Source organism: Hakea prostrata, chromosome 8, assembly GCF_041222555.1.
Source record: "Hakea prostrata isolate BN-2017 chromosome 8, UWA_Hpros_2, whole genome shotgun sequence".
Taxonomy (NCBI): Eukaryota; Viridiplantae; Streptophyta; class Magnoliopsida; order Proteales; family Proteaceae; genus Hakea; species Hakea prostrata.
The window spans coordinates 8,991,729-9,016,917 of record NC_142607.1 but is presented as its reverse complement, the minus strand read 5'-3'; the positions used below and the strand labels follow the sequence as shown (position 1 = coordinate 9,016,917).

The window sequence follows — 25,189 nt, the reverse complement described above, 5'->3', positions numbered from 1 at the left end:
AAGAATGAATATATTTAGAGATTAAATGTGATTTTTTTTTTTTTGAGTCCGAAGAGTTTATATATAGGTGGGGGAATATTACTAATATAGGTGCTGCCGGATGGGTGCGAACCCAGGTCCTCCCCGTGGGAAGTTTGGCTTTTAACCGCTCTACTAATCCACCATTGGCAATTAAATGTGATTTCTTTTGCTAATTTCTCGTTGGATGTTTGCGACTTTTGGAAGGAGTGTTGATGAAAATTCGACCCCCTGGTTTCAAGGGTATTTAGGGTCGTTTTGGCTGGAATTTTGTTGTGTAGCCTAAGTTGAGGCTAATAAATGCACTAGAAATATTATTTTAGCCTAAAACATCATTTAATTTTTAAGGTTTTTGATTGGTACATGTCACGCTATATAGAGATCAAACTGGAATTAGAAAACTTATATAAACTAATATAAACATGCAAAGAGAACACAAATACACAACTAGTGAAGATAAGTATTAAAGTCTACAATTAATTATACAATTATGTTGAGTATGACTCATGCTTTACATTCTTACGTCATTTTGGCAAAAATCGAATAAAAAATTGGTAAAAAATTGAATAAAATTCTATTAAATATGGTGAATTTAACGATCTATCGCTGAAAAATCGATTTTTTGCAATATATCACTGATTTTCAACGATATATCATCTACATTTGGTATGTGTCGGTGTCGCTGGGACCATGCTTCTATACAAAGAAATAACCCTGATCAGAAGGAAGCAAAGAAAATCGTCCTCTCACACAAAAGTAGAAAACCAAACCGATTACACCTGTCGGTAACCGGGCAGGTTTTTGGGAAGAGCGAACCGGACGGTTACTTCAGAAATTCTTGGTTTTGGCCTTCGGGGTCAGACTCGTAATTCGAGAATGGCGTGCGGCGCCGCGTGAATCGCGATACAGCCGGCATGTCTGAGAAGACAAAATTCCACTTCGAGACTTCGAGTCTTCCAGAGGCGCAGGCAGGGGTAGTGTTGGAAATACAGAAAGTGCGAAAGCACGGATTTAATTGACTTTCTTCTCGGCGACCGCACGTCATAAATATACTTTTTTTGAGAAAAATAAAAATAAAAATAAAATATAGCTAGCAGAGAGGAGAAGCAAACGGTTCTCTTCTCACGCTTGGCGTAGAGTCTAAGATCGAACCTTCTCCCATTTCTTACCAGTTCCCAAAAGAACTCTCTCGATCTCTGGATTTGAGTTTTGGATTTATGGAACTGAAGAATAAAGGTAGTTTCAGAAGCAGTTGCTAGCTAGCTACACTCCTTGATTTTTGATGTATTTTTTTTTTTTACTCTTTGAATTCTTGAAATTTAGAGTGTTCTGTTTACTGTTTGCTGTTGCAGCTCTTCCTAATTCTGCTCTGGTTGAGACATTTGAGGTTTTCATTTCTCTCTGATTGTTACTGTAGTTTTTCTGGATCAGGTTGTGAATTGTGGTTGGCCATTACTTGATTCTGAGAGTGTGGTTTCTAACTGGACGCATCAATGTTTAGTTCTGGTGCTTTCTGAGGTGTCTGAGAAGGTCGGTAATAAAGAACGGTTTCTTACGCCCCTTCCACTTAAACTGTTTTGTCTGTTTGTTGTTCTTTTCATTATCTTCTTCGTTTACTTTGGTCGACTCTAGTTGCGGATTCCAATTATTCCAGCTTTTTGGAGTTTCTGGTGGCTTATTTGAGCAATGGGGATTCTTATGGTTTACGGCAGTACTTGGATCAAGTGAAGTGTAAGTCTCTGGTTTTGAAGTTAGATGAGGTGCAGTTTGTGGACTGAGATCTAGACTTTTAATTCTGTAAATTAGGCTTCTGTGAGTTATGGTTCACTTGCTTATTCCACAAAATAGAAATTTCTCCTGCCATATTTAGACAATCTAGAAGATTTATAGATTAAGTTTCAGATGTCGATTGCATCGTCTCATCTGGACGGGGATGAGCAATTTCTTTTTCCTAATACTGTCGCTGGGATCAAATTTGTTGCTTCTGCATCTATTCCTTCCCACCACCTGCCATAACAAGAAATTGAACTTTGGAAGTTTAAAATCCTTGTCCATTTCCAGTTATTTTTGGAGGGACTGATATTGAAAATTGAAATGTCTCAGAAACATCAAAACTTAGACTTTCCAAATTTCTTGAGATGCTGATTTACGTACTAGGGGAAGAATGAACCACTGAATGTAAGAATATTCAACTTAGAATTTGACTTCCCCGAACTTCTGAGGATTTGATGTACATTTCTTCTTTTTACTCTAGATTTCCGGAGAACAAAGAATCTCTTGAGTGAATAGGCTCCATGGTTGTAGATAGGGTGAGATCAGATCTATCACTCTGTATTTGGTGTGGCAGTCAAATGCTTTCCAGTTTACATTTACCTCTTTCCTTCATGGTGATTTATTTAGTTTCTTAGCTGTAGTGTTGTATTTATTTTCAAATTTTCTGATATCCAATTAACCGAGTTAAATGGAACTACATCTTGGATGTGGAAATTAATCTGTCAAGTCTGCTAAAACCTGGAAAAAGTAGTTGAAACAAGATGATTTTCAGAACCACTAGCAACTTCAGGGTATTTCCATCGCATCCGAGTTAACCATTCCATTGCCTTTTGGTCTGAACTTGAATCTAAGCTCCAATTGCTTGGTTGAGAAGCTGTACCTCTCTAATTTGTGACTTGGGTGTAGCTGAGCAACCAGAAAACCAACTTCACTGGTGAATTTTGCAAGATTGTTTTGTTGTTGTCTTCTCCAACCATTCATTTTGGTCCTTCGTAAACAATTCATAGCATTAGAAGCACTTGATATTGGTTGAGTTAGGGTTAAGTATATACACTTTACACCTTTTTTTTCTTCTTTCCCCATTTGTGATAAATAACTTTTGGGAGGAAGCTTGGGGTTGGATTGAACTACTTTTTTGAGTGTTAAATGGGCATAACGAACAGAGTTATGCCTTCAACTTGGAAGAGGGCTTGAGGGAGAGAGGGGGGGGGGGGATCAGGGGGAACACACACAGACATCAAATTACGTGCGTTGAAATTGCATCCTTGGTTGGAATAAAGGTCCAACCCTAATCGCAAACATGTGATATTGCATATTTTATGCATAGTTTGATAGTTTGATAGTTTGATAGTTTGATATTTTGAATGATACGAGACATAAATAACAAATAAATGAGGCACTAGTTGATGGAATCATAAGTAGAACATAAATTTAAGAGTTGAAGCTTCTAATACAACCCAAAACATAAACTAAAGTTAAAAGTCGTCTAGAAGACTCGAATGATAAGTCAATATTACATACTACCAAATTTTCAAGTTCCAACTTCCAACTGTTGACAAAGCAGCATGTACCAACTACTGTGTACCAACAAAACTACCAAGTTGTACCCATTAGCAAATATGGAGAAAACGAATACATAAAAGCATAAGTAATAGAAAGTTCAAATTCCCATGTCCCAAAAGCTGAAGAAAAACAAAGTTTCTCCTTCTCTAGTGCAGAACATCAAGTTTTGGCCATCTGTTGAAATTTCAAACTTCAAACTCGACTTATGGCCTTTATATGTAAAACATGTAGTCATTTTCTCAGTATCTTGTTGTGATATTAGAATATCTCGAGATCTTAGTGAGAGATTGCAGTTTCATAACTTGCATTGTCCTTACTGACTTCTCAAGTTTTGAGCTCTGGACTAAATATTGAACTATGGTTGTCCTTTTATTTATTTTTTAAATACAATTAATATGCTACATAATTTGACTTGTTGACACCAATCATGGTTGGTGAAATGTTTTGTCTGGAGATTCTTTATTCCTATTTGCTTTATTGGGTATTTTCTTGTTCTCTTGGGATCTTCGGACAGAAATGTCTTACTAGTCACTACAGGTTTGACTGTTCAATTAATTAAAATTTTTTTTTTGTGGGTGCAGGCTTATTACATTACCTCCTCAGGTACCTAAAGGAAGGAAGTCCTCTTTTGAATACTTCATTGTGCTTTGCTTTAGTGGTTCTGTTATAACGGAATCAGATCGAGAACTTTAAATATTAAGCTCACAGAAAACGTTTCAGTTGATGTTGTTCGCTAGTAAGGCTGTTGAATGGATGGACTGTAAGATTTGGAGTTTAGAACAACAAAGAATTTGATTAATCCTTTGCGAGTAATTGCTGATTTGAAAAATCATATCCTAGAGACTGGAACATATGCCTATGACTCAAGACACCATATATTTCATTTCTTCTATTAGATAAGTTTGACTCTTGGCGATCTCTGTGGAGATCCAATTGCCAAAAAGAAACAGAAAATGAAGAAGTGGTCTGGGGGTGTTCTAATTATATCCTTATTTATGTTGTTGGTTCTGAGGTATGGGGTGATGAAAAACTCCATTGGAGAAAGTTTACGCTCCTATCCATTCTCCACCAATAAATCTAATCCTCTTGAATGGGTACATGGGGTGCCGCCCGCAGTTCAAAATCCAGAGAATGCATCCCAAGTTTTTAGATTGGGTACTGTTCTCTTTACTCCGAGAAACTTTTCCAGTGAAGAGCAAAGATGCTTGCAGACATGGAACCATATGAATTATTTGATCAATTATACTGAAGGCTTACCTAATGCGGTAGGTGCTGTCAAAGAAGCTGGAACAGCATGGGATAGCCTTATGGCATCAATTGAAGAGGAAAAGCTTGTTTCTAGGAATGACAGTTCACATAAAAAGGCAAAAGAGAAACAATGCCCCTTTTTTCTTAACATAATGAATGCCACCGAACCTGGTGATAGCGGTTATAAGTTACAGATTCCTTGTGGCCTGATTCAGGGTTCTTCCATTACAATTATTGGTACTCCCAATGGCATTCTTGGTAATTTTCGGATAGACTTGACTGGGGCACCACTTCCTGGGGAGCCAGAGCCTCCAATTGTATTGCACTATAATGTTCGACTTCATGGTGATAAGATAACTGAGGATCCTGTGATAGTGCAGAATACATGGACCATAGATCATGATTGGGGTGAAGAAGAGAGGTGTCCTTCTCCTGTTCCCAATAGCAACAAGAAAGGTAGATGCTCCTCTGCCATGTGCTTTGGTTTTTGAGGATTTCTCTAATGCATTGTGATATTTCTGTTTTGCTTTATCGTGTAAGTTTAGTACATGATCATTTCATCCTTATTATGTTCCATGATTAATTATTGAAGATTAGTCGCCCCTCTTCTCTTCCAAGAAACCCTCTACCATCTATAATTTAAACACCTAGGATCCCAGTTGTCTGGAGCCAACAGATCTGAATTTTAAACACCAGAGCCATATCCTCAAAGGGAACAAAACCAAAAACCAAAGCTGAAATTGCATAAAACTAGCTGGTAATTTATTCTCCCTTGAAGTGGGTATAAATAGATGGCTAATCTGCCTTACACCTCATAAAAGAAATAAAACTTGAAAACCTATTAGACATAGGACTTGGACACTTGAACTGAAATAAAAGCATAAGAAAAGACTGCTATGCCTTTATAATTTAAGTTGGGCAGAATTACATTAAATAGCCAATTAAGAGCCTTTTCAACCAAGATCTTTGATCAAACCAACTCCAGGCCTATTTAGAGTAAGTTAGGTTTGGTTGAGCTTGTGTGTGAGATGGGTTTTGCAATGTGGGGTGGTGTTTTGGGTAATGGTATAGACGCTGAGATGTTTGTGTCCTAGTGTGTTGGTTGGGATGATTTAGGTTAGGTTTGATGGGAGATTTCTTGAAAATAGGGTGATAGTGGGATAAATGCTTAAGATGGGTTTGGGAGGTTTTCAAGTTTCTGAAACCTGGGCTGTGTGGGGTTTACTTGAGGGGTTATGTCAGGGTTTCAAATCAAGATTTGATGGATCTAAGGTTTAGCTGGGTTTAGTATACTAGGTGGGGCGTTTCTGATAGGGTATGGGAATTATGGGAGCTTTTAGTTTCAGATGGAAAGAAGGAATATAACAGGGGTAGGGAATCAAAATAGAAATTAAGTGGGTGAAAAAGGGGGTTGGGGGGAATGGGAATGCCTCAAGATTACCTTGATGGAGGGACCTTGTTAATGCTTGTGGAGGAGCTGGAATCGAGTCTTGACGATCAAATACTCAATCAAAACAGGATCTCACTGGATTTCACCAAGAACCTTAAAATGATAACCTCCTTGGAGGTGCCTTGCCAAGGCTGAAGCCGATCTGAAACCTAGTTTAGTAAATCACTCAAGGAGTAGCAGCAAAGCTGAAAGCTAAATTAATAATCAGTCTGTATTTATCCTCATAGAGTAGGGTATTTATTTAAGTCTAAAAATGAGGTCCTTCTTGAAATTGGACTCCAAAACTGACTTAAACTAGGACAGCACTAATCAACTCCTACTCTGGCTCAGCAAGCCGAACTGCGGGCTGCTTTACGCAGCTTTAGGAAATTAGGACAGAAAAAAACTGATGAATTACAGGACTGCTATTGCCCAGTAGAAATTACAAGACTGGAATTAAAACTAAGTAATAAAAGACATAGCTGGGCAGCAAGCCTAGAGGCTTCTGTTGGGCTTAGCGTTCCACTTGGTGGAGTTATGGGAGTTTTTGGTTTCAAAGAGAAAGAAGGGATCCAACAGGGGTAGGTGTTGTTAGTCAAGAGTTAATAGTTTGGTCTGTTAGAGCAATTTTATATTTATGTTTTTTAGTCCCACATCGGGTATCATTGTATTTATTCTTACATTATAATATTATAAATAAAGGCTTGCTATATCACACTGGCATAAGTCAGGATTTTTCCAACTCTTTCAACATGGTATCAAAGCCAACCTTGATCCGTCACTAATTACCATCGCCACTGCAAGAAAAAAGGGGAGAAGGATTCCAAATCCATCGCAGAAACCAACTTGCAACCATAGTCACCATCGCCATGCTTTTCTGCCCTAAGCTCCTCTCTTTGTCCATCGTATTTTAAAGTTTTTTGTACTGGCACTTGTAGAATCGATCGCCCTTGCCTCCATCCCACAACTCCATTGATTGTCTCTTCCTTTGTCACACAACTCCACCTATCGCCTGTAACTCTCCATCGCACAACTGCCTACAACTTCTTCTTCTTCCACCTCTGCTCAGTCTCTGTCTGCAAGCCATGTAACAAAAAACACTCAATTGAAGCTCCATCGAAACTCCATCATACCCTGTTTCCTCTTCTGCAACCCAAAACCATTGTGTCTAATTGTTTTCTGCTTCTCCTAATACCCATCGACCTTAACTGGGGAAAAAAAGAAGAAGGAAAAGGGAAAACCCATCGAACCAGAAAACCAGAGCAATGAACCATCAATCCAACCAGAGGTTCAAAATAACTTTCTTTTCATCTCATTGTGTTTTTCAAGACCTGGAAACGAGGCATATGATTGGCAATGGTAAACAGAAGGGGGGGGGGGCTCTACTTATTAGACGGGTTCTCCATTAGCTCTTTCTACAGTTTCTACATCATCTTCTCTTGCATTAGTGTCCTTGTTATAGTGGCATAATCGTCTTGGCCTCATTCCCTTGTCAATTTTGTCTAGACTATTTCTTGATTTAGTTAAAAGGTGCAACTTGAATGACTTTTGTATTTTGGCCAATCAAACTAGACATATTTATCCTATTTTTGATAACAGAAGTAAAATTACTTTTTCTGTTATTCATTTTGATGTGTGGGGTCCTTCAACACAAAGCAGATGGACCATTGAGAGGTAAAAGGCAAGATTGGCAGCCAAGTGCTTTACTCATACTTATGGCATTGACTACCAGGAGACGTTTGCCCCTGTTACCAAGATGAATACTGTTCGGGCTGTTCTCTAATGTTCTGTGAATCAAGGATGGAGTCTTCAACAATTAGATGTGAAGAATGCTTTCCTACATAGAGAGCTTTAGAAAGAAGTGTATATGGATGTGCCCCCTGGCTATTCTAGTCCAGAGACCCATGGGAAAGTGTGTAGATTAAGAAGAACCTTATATGGTTTAAAGCAGTCCACTAGGGCTTGGTTTGGAAGATTTCACAAGGCAATGGTTTCTTATGGCTATAGGCAAAGTAATGCAGGCTATATCCTATTTATCAAGCGGGATGGATCTCATATTTAGTACTCTTTGTATATGTGGACAATCTTGTCATCATATGAGCAATGAGGAGGAATTTATAGCCTTGAAGAACTTCTTGGGGACAAAATTTGAGATAATAGACATGGGCAAGATCAGGTACTTTCTCAGGTTGGAGTTGGCTTACTCTGCTAATGTTGTCTCTCTCTTTCTCTCTTAGGGAAAGTACACCTTGGACCTATTAGAAGAGACTGAAATGCTAGGGTGTAGACCAGTAGAGACTCCAGAGGAACCTAATCAACACTTGAAAGCTAAGGAAGGAGAATCAATTTACAAAACCAACTACCAAAAACTAGTTGGGAAGTTGATTTATTGGTCACACACTAGGCTGGATGTCACTTTTGTAGTCAGCCTTGTCATTTAGTATGTGCACGATCCTTACTTTTCACATCTTGAGGTATTTGAAGGCATCTCCAGGGAAAGGTATCCTAATTTGTTCTTAGGGACATCTAAGAGTTGAAGCTTACATAGATGCAAATTGGGGAGGATGTTTGGATGACAGAAGATCTACCTTTGGCTATTGTGCTTATGTGGGGGGTAACTTGGTGTCATGGAGGAGCAAAAAACAGGTTGTAGTGGCTTGGTCAAGTGTTGAAGTAGAGTTTAGAGCTTTAGCTCAAGGCATTTGTGAAGTATTATGGTTGAAGTGCCTTCATCGAGAACTGAGGCAGATTTAAAAGATCCTATAAAGTTGTATTCTGACAGCAAATCAGCCATTAACATAGCTCATAATCCAGTTCAGCATGATAGGATCAAACATGTGGAAATTGACAGACATTTTATCAAAGAAAAGACTGAGTCTGGGCTGGTTCAGATTTCTTTTATCACAGCTGACAATCAACGTGCTGATATGTTCACAAAGAGTTTAAGTGTCAAGTTATTTTGTAGTATTGTCAGCAAGTTGGACATGATAGATATCTATGCACCAACTTGAGGGGGAGTGTTGTAAGTCAAGAGTTAAATAAAAGGGGTAGTTTGGTTTGTTAGAATGATTTTATTATTTATGTTTTTTAGTCCCACATTGGGTGTCATTATACTTATTCTTGCGTTCTACTATTATAAATAAAGGCCTGTTATGTCACACTGGCATAAGTCAGGATTTTTCCAACTCTTCCAACAGTAGGCAATCAAAATAAGAAGTAAGTGGGAGAAAGGGGGGGGGGGGGGATGGGATTGCCTTGATTGAGGGACCTTGTTAATGCTTGTGGAAGAGCTGGGATGGAGTCTTAAAGATCAAATCCTCAACCAGAACAGGATCTCACTTCACTTCAACAAGAACCTCAAAAGAATAACCTCCTTGGTGGTACCTTCAAGGCTGAAACCTAGTTCAGTAAATCGGTCAAGAGTAGCAGCAAAGCTGGGAGCAAAATTAATAATCAGTCTTCATTGATCCCCATCGGAGTAGGGGATTTTTGTAAGTCATGCAAATGACATCCTTTTTGAAATTGGACATTAAGACTGACTTGAACTAGGACATGCTAACTAACTCTGACTCTGTCTCAGCAAGCCTAACCGTGGGCTGCTTTACACAGCTTAGGAAATTAAGACACAAAAAAACCAATAAATTACAAGACTGCCATTACCCAGTAGAAATTAGAAGACTGAACTTAAAACTAAGTATTAGAAAACATTTCTGGGCAGCAAGCCTAGAGGCTTCTCTGGGTTTAGCATTCCACTTGGTGTATGTCTTGGGACCTGCATCACCCTATTTTGGTGCTAGACCTGCGTCACTGATTCCTTCCCTTAATAATGCAGTGGACCCAGAAACCTAACCTGGGCTGCTGGAATTCAATTCTAGCTCAGTAACTTCATTATAACTTGACATTATCTTCACCGATAGACTCATTTGCATCAACATAACTTAACCCTACCATCAGACCTTTGGTCCTACCCTTAACTGTAACTTGACCTAAAGCCCATTCTTGACCTAGCAGATCGTGGTTATTGGCTTCTTTTTTGGTCCCTTTGAATCTAAGATCACATAAATTGGATCCCAATAAACTCTTGCTCTTTAACAGCCCTAGTTGACATCTAATATGGAGAAGTTTTGATATTATATATCTATCAAAAAGAAATTGATATTTTACCAAATAAAACTAAAAATATAACCTACAATTGTTTCTGATTTGTGGCATCTAAAGAGGATGTGAATCCTCCCATGCCTGATTAAAAGTTAGCAATTTTCCTTTTGTGTATTAGAGTTTAAAATATACCGTTTTTGGTTATTGTTTTCTTTCTTCGTTTTAGTTACTCTTCATATGAGGGCTTCCTTCAAGTTTTCCAACAAATGTTCATGATTTTGTCCCCCCCCCCACCCCAAAAAAAAAAAAAAAAAAAAAGAAGAAGAAGAAAAAAGAAAGAAGTAAAGAAAATAAGAATAAACCGGGATGCAAAAAATCCCCGCTGGGAGACTCACCCACCATAGCCAGGTGTGTGACGCGGGTCAAACACTGGTTTATAAACCGGGGTTGGCAAACCAAAAAAAAAGAAAGAAAAAGAAAATAAGAATAAAAATAAAAAATAGAAAAGAGGAGAAAATAATACTTCCCCTGCCACCACTCCCCTTCCCTGCATAAAATTGACTGGTAACCACCATCTCCCCTAAGATTTAAGGATTCTACTAAACGAAACCCATATTGGGTCACAGTGTTAGAAATGCAGTTAAGCATAGTTATTTTTATTGTTAACTGATGCACCCATGGCTTCACATTTAGGCCCCTTTTCCCTTGTTTAGTCTGAGAACTTGTTCAGCAGTAAAGCATCCTAATCAGGTTTTGTTTATAGCAAAGCATTTTGGCTGCAAATCCTGCATGACACACAGGAATCTATGACCACTCTGCTGCATCCAGTAGTGATTCTGGCCTCGTCTTTATACTCAACCTCGAAAATTTTGATTGTTCTTCACTGTGATTATCAGAAGCTCCATTGGTGAAGTACAAAATAATATGGAAGCTTCAACTTCTCAAAAGAGTACCCCAAGAAATCCCAAAGCAACAACCAAGACAAGAAGAAAAAGGAGGAGATGCTGAAAACAGCTTCAATTGGAATCATTCTTGTGGTGGATGAAGACCCTGTTGAAAAAAAAAAGTAGAACTTTGAAATTAAGAGTTATTTGAACTTCTTCAACTGAGAATCCATGCTGTGGTTTTGTTAACAGATGAAGTGAGATCCCAAGGTTGAGGAGGACACTGAGGTGAAGCACATAAGAGGTTGGAGCATAATTGAGCACGGCACACTATTACAGAATTTCTGAGGATGGAAGTGGTTGGTTCTTTATTTTTATGTCCCGAGGCAATTGAATTTTGATAAATGAAGGTTTATATCTCTCCAACCTTGTTGACAAAGGGTTCAATATGACAAACCTTCCCCAGAGCTCAATCAGAAACCTGCAGTCTGCCAATAGGAGCCCTGAGTTGTCAAGGCCATGGCAACAGCATCAGACATGATACAATATTCCATTGCTAGAACGCAAACAGAAGTCTTCTGGTGATAGTAAATTTCTGATTTATCAACACTGAGGCGACTAAGCTGGTGTGACTCGTCATCTCCAGAACCCAAGTTAAATCTTGGAGGTTCTTGTCGGGAAGTTTCTGATTTATCACCCCCAAGGCAGCAGTGAATGGCATTTCACTCACCATCTCCAAAATCCAAACAGAAGCCTGACAGCTCTGGTAAAGAAGTTTCTTATTTTCAGTGCCACGGAAGCAACAGAGATGCTATGACACAGTATCTCTGGAGGCTGAACCCATTCTGAACAATCCCATTCTGATTTGTCCATACCACGTCCCTTGACCTCTATGACATTCTCTGAATATGAAACAAAGAATTCTGAGATATCTGACTTGCCTGAGCTATCGAAGTGGATTTCAACTAAGCATACATACCTTTCTCCACCTAGGAGAATGAGGAATGATCCAGGGAAATCAGAGTCATCTGATCTCTATTTTTTACGAATTTTTCGTGGTTCAGTAGATAGCAAGTCCTCTTGGGTTCCTTATGAGAAGCCTTTCTGCTCTAGGAAAGAAATTGAAGGATTCTAAGAGGTCTGAATCCTCTGGTCTCTCTCCACCTTGATGGATTCATCTGTACATACCAGAAGTTGATGCTTCTCATGCTTCATTGGTGGCTAACTTACCCTTTCCCATGAAAAACAGGGAGGGTTCATCTCTCTTGAAAGAACAGTGAGGCCAGTGGTTGCCATGGCCACATTGGTGGGGTCTAAGAAGCTAAGGGTGGTTTGGTTATGGATGCAATGTTTGGACGAAGAAGAGTTTTCTTCCTTATCTCACTTGGTTCTCTTATTTTTAGGAAGGGAAATGTTGGGATAGCACATTATATATGGTGGTCGGGTTCAAATGAATATTTAAGGCTCTTAGCAATCTTTTCTCATGGACTGGGTACAGATGATAGAATCCTTAAATCTTAAGGGTGACAGTTGTCATTGGTCAATATGATGGGAGGGGATCGTAATTTTCTAAAAAAAAAGAAAGCCTTCTTTTATAGTACTGTAATATTTGAGTTGTGTTAAAACCATCCTGCTTTTGGCTGTGCATTCCACCATTTACTGGATCCTCCTGCAGGCATTGATATTTTAGATTGTTCTTATAGCTCCTGATATTGAGTTTTTGTTTTTCCAATGATAAAAAGTAACCTGTTACATGTAATTTTTAGCTTTATATGCACTAGATGTAGGATAATGTTCTATTTTCATCTAATATATAAAAGATGAATCTGCTATATCGTTTTATTTAAATTTTAACCATTAAAAAAATATAAATTACAATGTAATTCTTCATGTCCTTGTGCTCACATTGTCAGAGTATTGCTTAGATTTTCTTGTCCTATGCTTGACATCCATAAAAAGGTTGTACCCAGTGTATTGGCTCCACTGCTATGGGCTCTGGGAAGGGTCAAAATTTATGCGGCCTTAACCCTGCTTCTGCATAGAGGCTGTTTGCAGAGTTGAACTTATCACAACGAGCAGACTTACCCACCTTACCTGTGAACGTGTCAAACACCGGTTATGCTTCATGATTTCCTTTTGTTGTGTTCTCTGTTTTAAAGTCTTTTTTTTGTGTAGTGTTCCAGTCTTTTGTGTGGCCAATGTTGTTACTCTTTAAGTATAGCATGTCATTACCATAGATCATCCTCCATTTAGAAAGTTGGCAAGGGCCCTGGTGAGGGACCAGGGGAGGATGAATACACTTGTATAGTCATGTGTATTATTTGGTGGAAGTTTTTGGAAGTTTCTTCAGTCCTATTAATTTCTCTTCTTTTATTGAGTAAAAATTTCCTTGTCTATTCATTGGGTCAGATAGTGGAACTGCCTATTCCACTAAGCTTAGTGGAACTCACTGCAGTTCTGCAATGTGGCAGCTCAGCTTATTTGGCGCTCAAGCCTAGCGTGCAGTTAGGCTCCACTGTAATATACCAATATTCAGGACAGCTGGATTTTAGGCTGAAAGTACAGTTTTAGACAATTTAGTCCAGCTGAAAATAGAAGGGGTATGGGTAAAATAAATGGTTGGGGCACATCCTTGAGGTGTACTTCAAAATTTGATGTATGGCCAATTAACTTGTGGTTTTTGATCTGTATTACGACTGCTTTATGTGCTGCCTTTCTTCTGCAATATGTACAAGTAACCTTTTTGTCTCAGTGGATGAATTGGATCAGTGCAATTCACTGGTGGGTAAAGATGATAGCCAGGGGATTGCGGCTATCAGACATTCCAATGGTTCAAGAGCACAGAAGGAATCAAAATCAAAGCATTATTTTCCTTTCCAGCAAGGGCATCCATTTGTTGCAACACTTCGGGTAGGAGCAGAAGGGATCCAGATGACAGTTGATGGCAAACATATAACATCCTTTGCTTATCGTGAAGTAATAATCTTTCTTTCCCGGTTACTTGTAAAATGAAACAACTGCCGGTTCATTTGGACTTACTTTCTTACCCCTCATTTTTTTTATTCTCTCTCAGAGTCTGGAACCATGGCTTGTCAGTGAATTAAGGATTTTTGGAGACCTGAAGTTAATTTCTGTGCTAGCTAGTGGTTTACCTACTTCAGAGGATTTAGACCATATTGTCGACTTAGAAACACTCAAATCAGCTCCTCTTCCTCCCAAAAAATTATTGGAAGTCTTTATTGGTGTATTCTCTACTGCCAACAATTTCAAGCCTAGGATGGCTGTTCGTAGAACGTGGATGCAGTACTCTGCAGTGCGCTCAGGATCCGTCGCTGTGCGTTTTTTTGTTGGTCTGGTGAGCATCAGTCACACCTTGCTTCTGCTGTCACTGTTTTATTACTAGGTTTGTCATACTTGTTTCTTGTACGGAGCTTCTGTTAGAGTAGAACCCTATTCCATCTAAATTCCTTTTTCTTGAAGCAAGTATTAGAATCTGCAATATGGTGCAGCATAAAAACCAGATGGTGAATGAGGAACTCTGGAACGAAGCACGGACATATGGAGATATTCAGCTGATGCCCTTCGTTGACTATTATGGCCTCATTACCTGGAAAACTATAGCCATATGCATCTTTGGTGTATGTTTTTATCTCCTCTTATGTCCAATCTGTGTTGTCTTCATTGTATTCATCTTTACTCAATGATTAGGCTGTGCCATTTCCTTAAACAGACACAGGTTGTTTCGGCAAAATATGTTATGAAAACAGATGATGATGCATTTGTTCGTGTGGATGAGGTACTTACCACTTTAAATAGGGTAAATGTGACTCAGGGGTTACTATACGGTCTCATTAACTCAGACTCCCAACCTCATCGGGATCCTGAAAGCAAATGGTTTATCAGCCTGGAGGTAAATTTCTCTCCCATGGTTTTAAATTGTATATTGGTTTCACAAGAACTGACTGTATTGTTGTATTTCAAGAATAAGTGTATAATAACTAGCTGAAACTGGAAGTGAGTATTAGGACATTTGCTGAATCTCTCAAGTTGGCTGCCTGAGTGGTGTTGGATGTTAGTGAAATTATACACATGCCAAATTTGTTAGGCTAAGTGTAAACAGGGCGCCTGGGGGGGGTAGGAAATTATACACATGCCAAATTTGTAAAGTGCTAAGTGGCAGATAGCCAGATATTCAAGGGCAGTGCCTGACCTATACTTCCAAGTTAATTCATACCATGAAATCTTGGAAGAATGTTCCTGAATCCCATTTGAGAATAGAGAGACTTATATCTCAGAGAACTAATTTGGTTCCATGTCAGGTAGATATGTGGCAGAAACTATCTACCTTGTTGGGGATTGCCGCATCGGCCCTCACTTAATTTTGATGATAACTAACACAAGATACTAATGCCTTGTTTAAGAAAAATGTCTAAATTAGATCAAGCCTAATGAATCAAGTTAAGAGATAACACAAGGTACCGATGCCTTGTTTAAGAAATGTCTAATTAGATCAAGCCTAATGAATCAAGTTAAGAGATAACACAATGTACCGATGCCTCGTTTAAGAAATGTCTAATTAGATCAAGCCTAATGAATCAAGTTAAGAGGTAACACAAGGTACCGATGCCTTGTTTAAAAAACATCTAATTAGATCAAGCTTAATGAATCAAGTTAAGAGATTTGGACCAAGGCAAATTGATCAAGACATGGATTGGGTCTAGACATGAATCAAAAGACCAAACTCAAGAGTGTTCAAGTTTGGTGAGAAAAGACGTTAAAGTCCACTTGAAGATCTCATGAAGACTTGAAGACCAAGTACACTTAGAACACACATCACTCGTAATATTACACACACACACACACACACTCTCACACTCATGCATCATGTCTAAATTAACCTTTGCCAGACCTAGAACATGTTAGAAAGACTATAATGAACTCAAGGATGGTTAGAAAGACCAAAATCCCAAAAACTACACAAGTCCTATACTTGCTGAATCAGAAGGCAAGCCGTTTCAACACAAGCAAAATGCTTGCTAAACAAGCGGCACACTGTTTCTCAAAATGGCATGCCATTTTGTATATTATTTACATTTTCTGATTTTCTTTAAAATTCTAGGGACCAAACTGAATGGTGCTGTTTCTCCAAACGGTACGCCGTATGTAAAAAGGCATCTGCGATTTGAGCTCCAACAGTCACTTCTACCTTGTAATTTATTTTGTTTGAATTCTAGTTCTAGATAGAATTAGAATTGCAAAGGGTGCTCTTGCCCGGTGAACAAAGATCGTAAAGAGTTTGTTCTCTACCCGCCATATTGAAAGAGAAACACTAGTGGAATCTCCCTTGAGGCCAAGAGAGGAATGGATGTAGACTTAGATAAGTCGAACCACTGTAAAATCTTTGTGTTGTGGTTGTTTGCAATTGTCTCAATTGTCTCAATTGTCTAATAATTCTTTTAATTTGTAATTATTGTGAAAATTAGAGTAATCCACTAGAGGTCACCTATTCACACCTTGAGGTTACATTAACATACCTGTTGAGGAGGCTCATGGAAATATATAGAGATAGCATAAAGGATCTCTTGTGGTCTTTATTGATCTGGAAAAAGATTATGACTAAGTCCCTAAAGACTTAATGTAGCATATTCTAGTGAAGAGAGGAGTGTCAGTAATTTTGTGGATGTAATTAATGATATAAATGAGGGCACGCTGCAGGGCGGAAGACCTACATCTGCAAGGAGCCCAAAATAGGAAACTTGAGGTTGCAGTTTTATGGGATAGTAGTAGTATAGCTCCATCTTTTCTTTTCCTTCTCAGTATTTAAGCCCAGCTTGCTTGGACCATGGTCTGATTTGTTCAATTGGTTTATTAAGTGGGACAGCTGTCAATTTTAGTTAAAGGGCAGGAGAGTCTTTTCATTATTTATTTAATTCAGTTCTAGGCTATTGAGTAGACCTCTGCAGATGGTAAGGATAGTTTTGATTCTGTTTAGTTGTTTGAGTGCAAACCCAAGTAGGAATTTCAAAGTAAGGCTGATTAACCGTTTATAACTAGCTCCACTCAGTGGGAGGAATAGACAACTTGATTGTTGAATATTTCTTATGAGCTTCTGCCATTTTTGGCTGGGATTTGCTGATCTAAGTGGTCTAACCTAGATCTACTTACTTGGTGATTTAAGTCTAGGAAGCCTGTGATTCTTGGTGCTTAAGAGTCCAAAATCCTTGCTGTGACTGTGGATTCAGTCTGTCTTTGCCACTAAACCTGACAGCCATTGAACAACGAGACCTACAGCAGGCAAGGCTCCTCCCAACCCCCTTCTTTCTTCCTCTCTCTCTCTCTCTCTCTCTCTTTTTTTTATTTATTTATTTTTTTTCCATTTTTGTGTACCGCAAAACAGTCCATCGATTACCCGAACCCTAATCTCCAAGGACCTTTTTTTCCCCCCAGCCCTATCAAACTCTTAGGGCTACACCTACTCCTACTCATCTAAGTTCAATCGTAGTTGCAGCCCTAATCCATTAGTAGAAATCAAGTTTTCCACATCTCAAGCATTTTGCCCCATTCAACAAGAGCCCTGAGTTCTTTCGCAAGAACCCTACTATGTCTCAGCTTTGTGATCTGATACTTGAACCCATTACACTCCATTAATCTCAATCCATGTAAATCTTATCAAGTTATCCAAGACCCCATTTGAGATCATCCCATTTGCATTCCACACGCCCAATTGAGGTCCACCCGAAGTTCTTCCATTTGAGCTGGTTTTGTTGCAAGATCTTGGTTATCAGTGTTCACCTCTGGTGAGGCTACATCGAGGCAAGGAATTCTGAATTACAATTTACATCAGGAATTGGCCTTAAGCCCATATGTGTTTACACTTATTGTTGATGATTTAGTAAACAGCATTTAAGATGAGGACTTGTGCGCACTCATCACTGACAACATTGTCTTAATGGATGAGAGTAAAGTAGATTTAATTTCTTCCATCTTGCATTTGTCATTTTCCAGTTTTATTCTTATCTCATTTCCCACCTATTCTCTCCCCTTCTCTTCATTCCCCTTTTATGTTTATATCTCAGTTTGCTTTCTTTTATTTAGATCCACGTAGCTGACCACATTAGCCTTGGATAAGACTGAGGAGTTGTTTGACATATTTTAATATTTTTACTGGAAATTTGAGAATGATGTTCTTATAAATCTTGTCATTTTTTAATAGTGTTTCTTGAGTATTGGCACTTAAACAAGCTTCCCCATCCCCTTTGAGACTTGTCTTCCTTTTTTGTTGCTTATCCTCTGGTTCTCAGTTCTCTCCCTTCTGTCTTCTTTGGTGAAGGAATGGCCAGAAGACAGGTATCCTCCTTGGGCTCATGGTCCTGGTTACATTGTGTCACATGACATTGCAAAGGATATAAATAAGAGGCACAAAAAAGGTCTTTTGAAGGTATGGTAACTATGCTCTTGTTTTACTATTTGTTGACACTAGTTTGGTTTATTAATGTGCACATGTTACATGCATGGCTGCTAAACTACTTCCTTCTTGGCACGAGTGTGGGAAATTAATTTGGTGGCCCAAGATGGTCCTATTGTTGGGCTACCTCTTAGATGATCTCAGTCAGAAGTTTTAAACATTGCCTATGTGGCAACTCAAATCCAGATGGGTTGACAATCTATTTGTTTGTCATGCTTAGCTTTGACTTCAACTCGGCGTTTGAGTTTAAATTATGCGATCTCAAATTGCCTTGCCTGTTAATTATAGTTAGAAATTGTCATGTTGAATTATTGAATGATGACTTTATTGTCAAGTCTTGTAGTATGATAACTAACAAGCTTGATCCTTCATTCAATGTTGATTATTGCTCTTCCTCAATTACCTAAAAGAATTACACCCTTATTTTACTCCCTAATCTGAAAACAATTATTCTTGCATGGTAGATGTTTAAACTGGAGGATGTGGCAATGGGCATCTGGGTTGCAGAGATGAAGAAGGAGGGGTTGGATGTTAGGTATGAGAAAGAAGAGAGGATCTATAATGAAGGCTGCAATGATGGTTACGTGGTTGCCCATTACCAAGCTCCTAGGGAGATGCTTTGTTTGTGGCAAAAGCTGGAAGAGCATAAGGGGGCTAAATGCTGTGATCAGTAATCGTCTAGGGAGACACTCTGGGACATTAGCTGGAAGAAAAAGGTCGCTAAAGGCTGTAGTGATGGATATAGCTGATGCTTCGGGATGGGACCCAGCTGTGTATAACTTTCTATATGAGAAAGAAAGCTGGTTACAGCTTTTGCAGCCCCGGGAGGAAAATTCTAACAAAGTTGAGTTGTATGGATGAAATTCTACTAGCCAGGGGATTTTCTTCCCCCTTCTAGCTGACACCCGACACCCCCCCTTCCCCCCACGGCATCCCGTAATTCATAGAGGTTAGAAGTATACAGTTAGGTAACATTCTTTTGTTCTTTTTTTGGGAGCTTTTGGTTTTTTTTGGGGGGGGGGGGGGGGGGGTGGGGAGGAAGGGGAAGGAGTATTAGCATGGGTGTTGAGAGGGCATATTATGTAATTTCTGAAGCTTCTTTTTGGGTTGGGATCAGGGTGGAGTTTTAGTGTCAAGGGTGTTCTCCATGATGGTGAGGTATTTGTAATACTTATGGTTACAAGCTTGTATAATCTCCTGGTACTTGGTTACCAAAAAAAAAAAATCTCCTGGTACTTCAGTTAGCTTGTATAATCTCCTGGTACTTGAGTGAAAGGTTAAGTTTCACTACTTCAGTTAGCTTGTTTAGTCTTCTTCTTTCTTCTTTTTTTTTGGGGTGGGGGGGTTGGCAATTACAGCATTTGATGAGTCTTCATCCAGGTGTAGATGGTGTTCGTCTGTCTGACTTCATGCTTAATTAGAGCCTGGTAATATTTAAATATGACTTAACTACCAAGGTGTGAAATATCTCCCGGTTCGCTGGGTTTGCTACCCAGCGAACCAGGCGATATGGCAAAATATCGCTGAAATTTCGGTGATATTTCGCCCCCCCAGTTTCAGGAGGGGGTATGTTTGGTCATTTTGAGCCCAAATTTGATGCCTATCATAATTTGATGCAAATGTATAGTAAATTTGAATTATTTCTGATAAATGTTTCCATTCAAATTCTCCAGCCTAGCCACATTTAGCATGTTACCTTCTGAGGCCTAAATCATTCGAACATAATTGGAATGATTACCTGCTCACTCCGAAGATTCTATTACGAAATCCTTCATAATTTAAAATTGTTTCCATATATTATTTCATGTATATACTCTTCCTTAACCACATTTGGCATGTTGACTTTTGAGGATTAAATCACTAAAATATAATTGGTAAGATTGCTCATTAATCTTGAAAATTTTGTTATAACATGTCTTCCTATCCAAAAAGTATTCTATGTAGATTTTCTTCCTAATTACATTGAACGCATTATCTAATTGGAATAGAATTGGTAAGATTGGGATAGAATTGTGAGAAAAATCGCCTAAAAAGTGCAAGAAATAGCATAAAAATCGTAAAAAAAGAAAAAAAAATCGATATGTTCCGATATATCGCTAGAAATGGCGAGATATAGTCGAGAAATCGGCGATATCCTACCATATCGCGAGAAATGGTGAGATATCGTTTAGAAATCGGTGATATCCTACCATATCGAATCTCACCAGGAGTTTTGGTTCATTGAGAACTGAAACCACCGAATTTCCGCGATTTTTCCTTCCTTGCTAACTACATTAAAATCAAAGTAGTTTTGGCTTCGTTTTTGATGAAATATACATTAAAGTTCGTTCAAATTTTTGAAACTAAAATGGAAGACGGTAAGTATAGTAATTTGACTGTCAAGTATATCAGATAATTGCTTTGAAGTTAGGTTCATGAAACACAATGGAAGCTTATTAAGCATATTGATGCACTCATGTTTTTTTTTTTGGGTGGAGGATGCACTCATGTATTTCACTATAATAACTACATGAAACAGAAACTATTTTTCTTTAGGGGTTCAGTGTGGAATCAAATATTCCTCCTTTGTTTCGGGGGTAATTAAGAAATATTCCTTCTTTTAGATCTAAGCATATGATGAAGAACGTATTTAGAATGAGAACGAAATGACAATGAGGAAATAGGTTTTTTATTCATCAGTAGAGCAAATAGATCTTTTCTTCCTGGCCAGCAGATTCACTACTGAAATGAGCCTCAGGTTCTTTTTTGTATCAATTTTCATTCTCTATTATGAAGTTTTTTTTTTCTTCATTATTTTAAGTTGTTTGGCATCTATTATCAGTTTTTTTATTTATTTAAAATAATAGAAAAACATTTAAAATTCATAATGAACTTTTTGTATTATGAATTATGGTGAGAATTTCATTATCTTCATTTATGCATAAATTTACTTAAAATTTCTTTTAAAAAAAAAAGTACTTAAAATTTTATGGTTAAAATGAGGGTAAAATAATCAATATAAATTTTTTTTTTTAAATTTTATAAAAACCATACTTTTACAAATATTCCTCCTTTGTTTCGGTCTTCGGGGTAATTAAGAAATATTCCTTCTTTTAGATCTAAGCATATGATGAAGAACGTATTTAGAATGAGAACGAAATGACAATGAGGAAATAGGTTTTTTATACATCTATAGAACAAATAGACCTTTTCTTCCTGGCCAGCAGATTCACTACTGAAATGAGCCTCAGGTTCTTTTTTGTATTATTTTTCATTCTCTATTATGAAGTTTTTTTTCTTCATTATTTTAAGTTGTTTGGCATCTATTATCAGTTTTTTTATTTAAAATAATAGAAAAACATTTAAAATTCATAATGAACTTTTTGTATTATGAATTATGGTGAGAATTTCATTATCTTCATTTATGCTTAAATTTACTTAAAATTTCTTACAAAAAAAAATTACTTAAAATTTTATGGTTAAGATGAGGGTAAAATAATCAATATAAATTTTTTTTTTTAATTTTATAAAAACCATACTTTTCCCCTCGTTTTATCACTTGCTCACTATTATTTACTAACAATTTTTTATTTTGACACCAAACTTATTTTTCATTCCATAACCTATTTTCTACAAAATTCACCAAATCATTTTTCATTCTTGACCAATAATGAATTCTTGTACTCATTTTTTTTAAATAGGCATATTAGAGAATGAGAATTGATACAAAAAAAAGCCTGAGACCTGGTGGAAGTAGTGAAGTTAGAAAAATCATAAACAATTGCATCTAGTTCTTAGAGCTAACCTGCCTTACTCTTTGGCGGAAGATTTTTTTTTTTAAAATAAGAATAAGATTTATTAGAAGGGTATAATAGTCTTTGCAATAGTATAACTAACCATTTTAACAGAATATGACCTATGTGTTTTTCAAACAAAATGTGAGGTGTCAATGCTTTAAAGCCTTTATTTTGGGGTGCTAGTGTAATTTGCTATATATTTTTTAATCATATAATTAATGCTTAATGACTAATTATCTCTTTTTAAAACCATATATTAGCACAATGTATTAAATAATCTAATGGATAATTTCATCCCTTTAGTTTTGAAATTTGAATGTACTTAATGGCGGTTAAATGTATTAGTTTACTTGTGATCCACACGAGTAAAAAACTCTTTTCTTTATTATTCTTCTACTCTACTACACGTAATATATTACATTAAGGGAACCCAACATTAAATTATAGTCCACTAAAATGACCCACATGTAATTTCTTTATTATTCTACCATTCTATTATTCATTCGTTTTTATTTAGCAAATAAAAGATGCCTAAGGCTGCGTTTGTTTGTTGGAATAAAGGTGGGGTGGGAAAAAATGGGTGGAAAAATTCTTGAAAAGAGTGTAAATTTCTTACTTTTCCCTTAAATCCCAAAATGGTAGATTGTTTGGTTGCTTGGGGTGGGAAAGTCTGCTGATGTGGCAGCCCAACTTTCCCAACCCAAACCATTTTAAAACTCTACATATTTGGTGGGATTTTGTGGAAAAGTTGGGAAAAGTAAAAAATGGGACCCATCACTATCACTTTTCCACAAAACCCTTTCCTTTCCTTTCCTTCTCCCTCACCCCACTACACATGGGGCCCGCATGTTTTTTTTTCCCCACCTCACCTTTGCAAACAAACGCAGCCTAAGGGAATGGGTAGAGAGAGGGGAGAGGTCCGTGCTCTCAGGAGAATGGTCCTTGTCCTCATTTGAATGCACACGTGGAGTCCTATTCAAAAGAGAAGAGATACTTCCTCATCACCTATATGAGATCACCAAGTGATTCCAGAAGTGGGTGACTACCTTGGATACCCATAACGTGTTTCATGCATGGTGCTAGTGGGAAGTAGAAGTGGCTGAAAGAATGGTCGATTTTTGCTGAGTGGTTGGTAGTTTATGTTCACTCCCATCTCCTGTCGGCTTTGAATAAGATTATTGTTTACAAATAGGAAAAAAAAAAAAAAAAAAAAAAGAATGAAGGAAAGTTGAAGTGGGTGACTTGGAGAGTGGATACCCACTGCTGTAACGTGTTTCATGGATGGTGCTAGTGGGAAATAGATTCTCACGAATCATTTTTCAGAGCTTTAATTTCTAATATTCTCTTAATCTTAGTCTTATTACTGTGTGACAGCTTGAGTTGGCATATCTGGGTTTTGTTCCTTTTCATCAAACAATTCGAAAGGAAACCACGAAGGAAGGTGGATATCATTCTAATCAAAATTAACAACAACCACTGGTACTGCACTTAGAGAGAGTTCTGGAGGAGTATTACCATGCTCGATCTGAAGGTGAAAAAAGAAGTTATAAATTAAACCAGCAGTCAGAAAATAATGGGATGTGATAAGAGTATGAAATCCTATGATAGGACAAACACAAGGTTTCTTTTTTTCTACAAATTGTTTTTCTTCTTTTCCTCTTCTTCTCCATCTTCCTTTCTTAGATATAGAGATAGTATTAAGATAAATAAATACTAAATGACTAATGCTTTTACTAATGATATGATTTTTACTAATGAGATGTTTGATTAATTTATTAAGTAAATCAGGAAATGACACTTTAGGAAAAATTTCTTAGATGGTCATATTTGGAAAAAGATTTACTCAAGATATTTTTAATTTTTTTTAAATTAAATGAATTCTATTTTTGAAAATAATTACAAATTTTCAAATTTTATGATAATTTTTCCAGTCCAACTAATATTCTACATAAACTGTGAAAAGTGCTTACTGATTCCTTCAATCTCTTGTCAATTATAGGATCAACAAAATTCTATCTTTTTTAGCTCTCAGTCTTCCTATCAATCATTAGTTTTAGGGTAAATATCACTTACCTCCCCTCTTAGCAGGACAAATAGTACTTACACCCCCTCTTAGTTGGATAATATCACTTACCTCCCTTTTACCTAGCAAATATATCAAACATCTCCCCTCTGTTAACTTTCTTGGTTAAATTTAATTTTTACCGTTAAATATTTTTTTTAAATCCCAAACTACTCTTGGTTAAAAATATATATTTTAGTTTAAACCCTACATTACCGTAATCACCCTAGTAGTTAAAATAATAAATTACCCTCAATTAAATAATTGATAAAAACTAAAATACCATAGTTAAAATCCAAATTATCTTTAATTATTAAAAGCCCAAGATACCCTCTCTTTTTTTAAATTTTATCTAGCAATTAAAATACATGTACTACTTGATATCTAAATGCAATTTAAATTGAGACATCTGGGCCCAAAACACCCTTAATTATCTTTGATTCTTTAATTTAAAAAAGAGAGAGAATCAATGCTTCATCTTCTCAATTGAAATTGCATTTTGTATCAAGTAGTACATGGTTTTTTATTTGTTTGATAAAATTAAAATAAAAAGGGGGTACGTTGGGTGTTAATAAATAAAGATAATTTGAGTTTTAAGTATGATATTTGGTTTTTAAAATTATTTTAGTTGAGAATAATTTAGTATTTTAACTACTACGGTGATTATGGTAATTTAGGCTGCGTTTGTTTGCTGGAATAAAGGTGGGGTGGGAAAAAAGGGGTGGGAAAATTCTTGAAAAATGTGTAAATTTCTTACTTTTCCTTTAAATCCTAAAATGGTAGAGTGTTTGGTTGCTTGGGGTGGGAAAGTGGGAGACAAAGTTCATTGGTTCAACTTTCCCACCCCATGCTATTTTAAAACCCCACATATTT

The 25,189-nt window shown here is 37.2% G+C and overlaps 1 protein-coding gene across 5 annotated transcripts; it reads left to right on the top strand.

The window, feature by feature from the left end:
• The first annotated feature begins 1,111 nt into the window (after positions 1–1,111).
• Positions 1,112–19,501, top strand: LOC149006705 (beta-1,3-galactosyltransferase GALT1-like). Of its 5 annotated transcripts, XM_089167557.1 has the most exons (10): positions 1,112–1,254; positions 1,450–1,548; positions 1,651–1,749; positions 3,936–5,058; positions 13,766–13,989; positions 14,087–14,368; positions 14,523–14,651; positions 14,744–14,923; positions 18,344–18,451; positions 18,943–19,501. In XM_089167557.1, the coding sequence occupies exons 4-10, from the start codon at positions 4,308–4,310 to the stop codon at positions 19,150–19,152; spliced, it is 1,884 nt and encodes a 627-aa protein (XP_089023683.1). In that variant the 5' UTR covers positions 1,112–1,254; positions 1,450–1,548; positions 1,651–1,749; positions 3,936–4,307; the 3' UTR covers positions 19,153–19,501. The 5 variants fall into 5 exon arrangements, with proteins under 5 accessions (XP_089023683.1, XP_089023682.1, XP_089023681.1 ...); XM_089167556.1 differs by lacking the exon at positions 1,651–1,749; XM_089167555.1 differs by having other exon boundaries at positions 1,450–1,749.
• Positions 19,502–25,189: the final 5,688 nt, after the last annotated feature.

What these genes read in the sequence shown, in the direction of transcription:
- LOC149006705 (XM_089167559.1), top strand. Translation starts at nt 4,308, where the DNA reads ATGAAGAAGTGGTCTGGGGGTGTTCTAATTATATCCTTATTTATGTTG. An exon ending in TCCCAATAGCAACAAGAAAG is followed by an intron (nt 5,059 to 13,765) that starts GTAGATGCTCCT and finishes TTTTTGTCTCAG; the next exon opens with TGGATGAATTGGATCAGTGC. An exon ending in TAGCCATATGCATCTTTGGT is followed by an intron (nt 14,652 to 14,743) that starts GTATGTTTTTAT and finishes TTCCTTAAACAG; the next exon opens with ACACAGGTTGTTTCGGCAAA.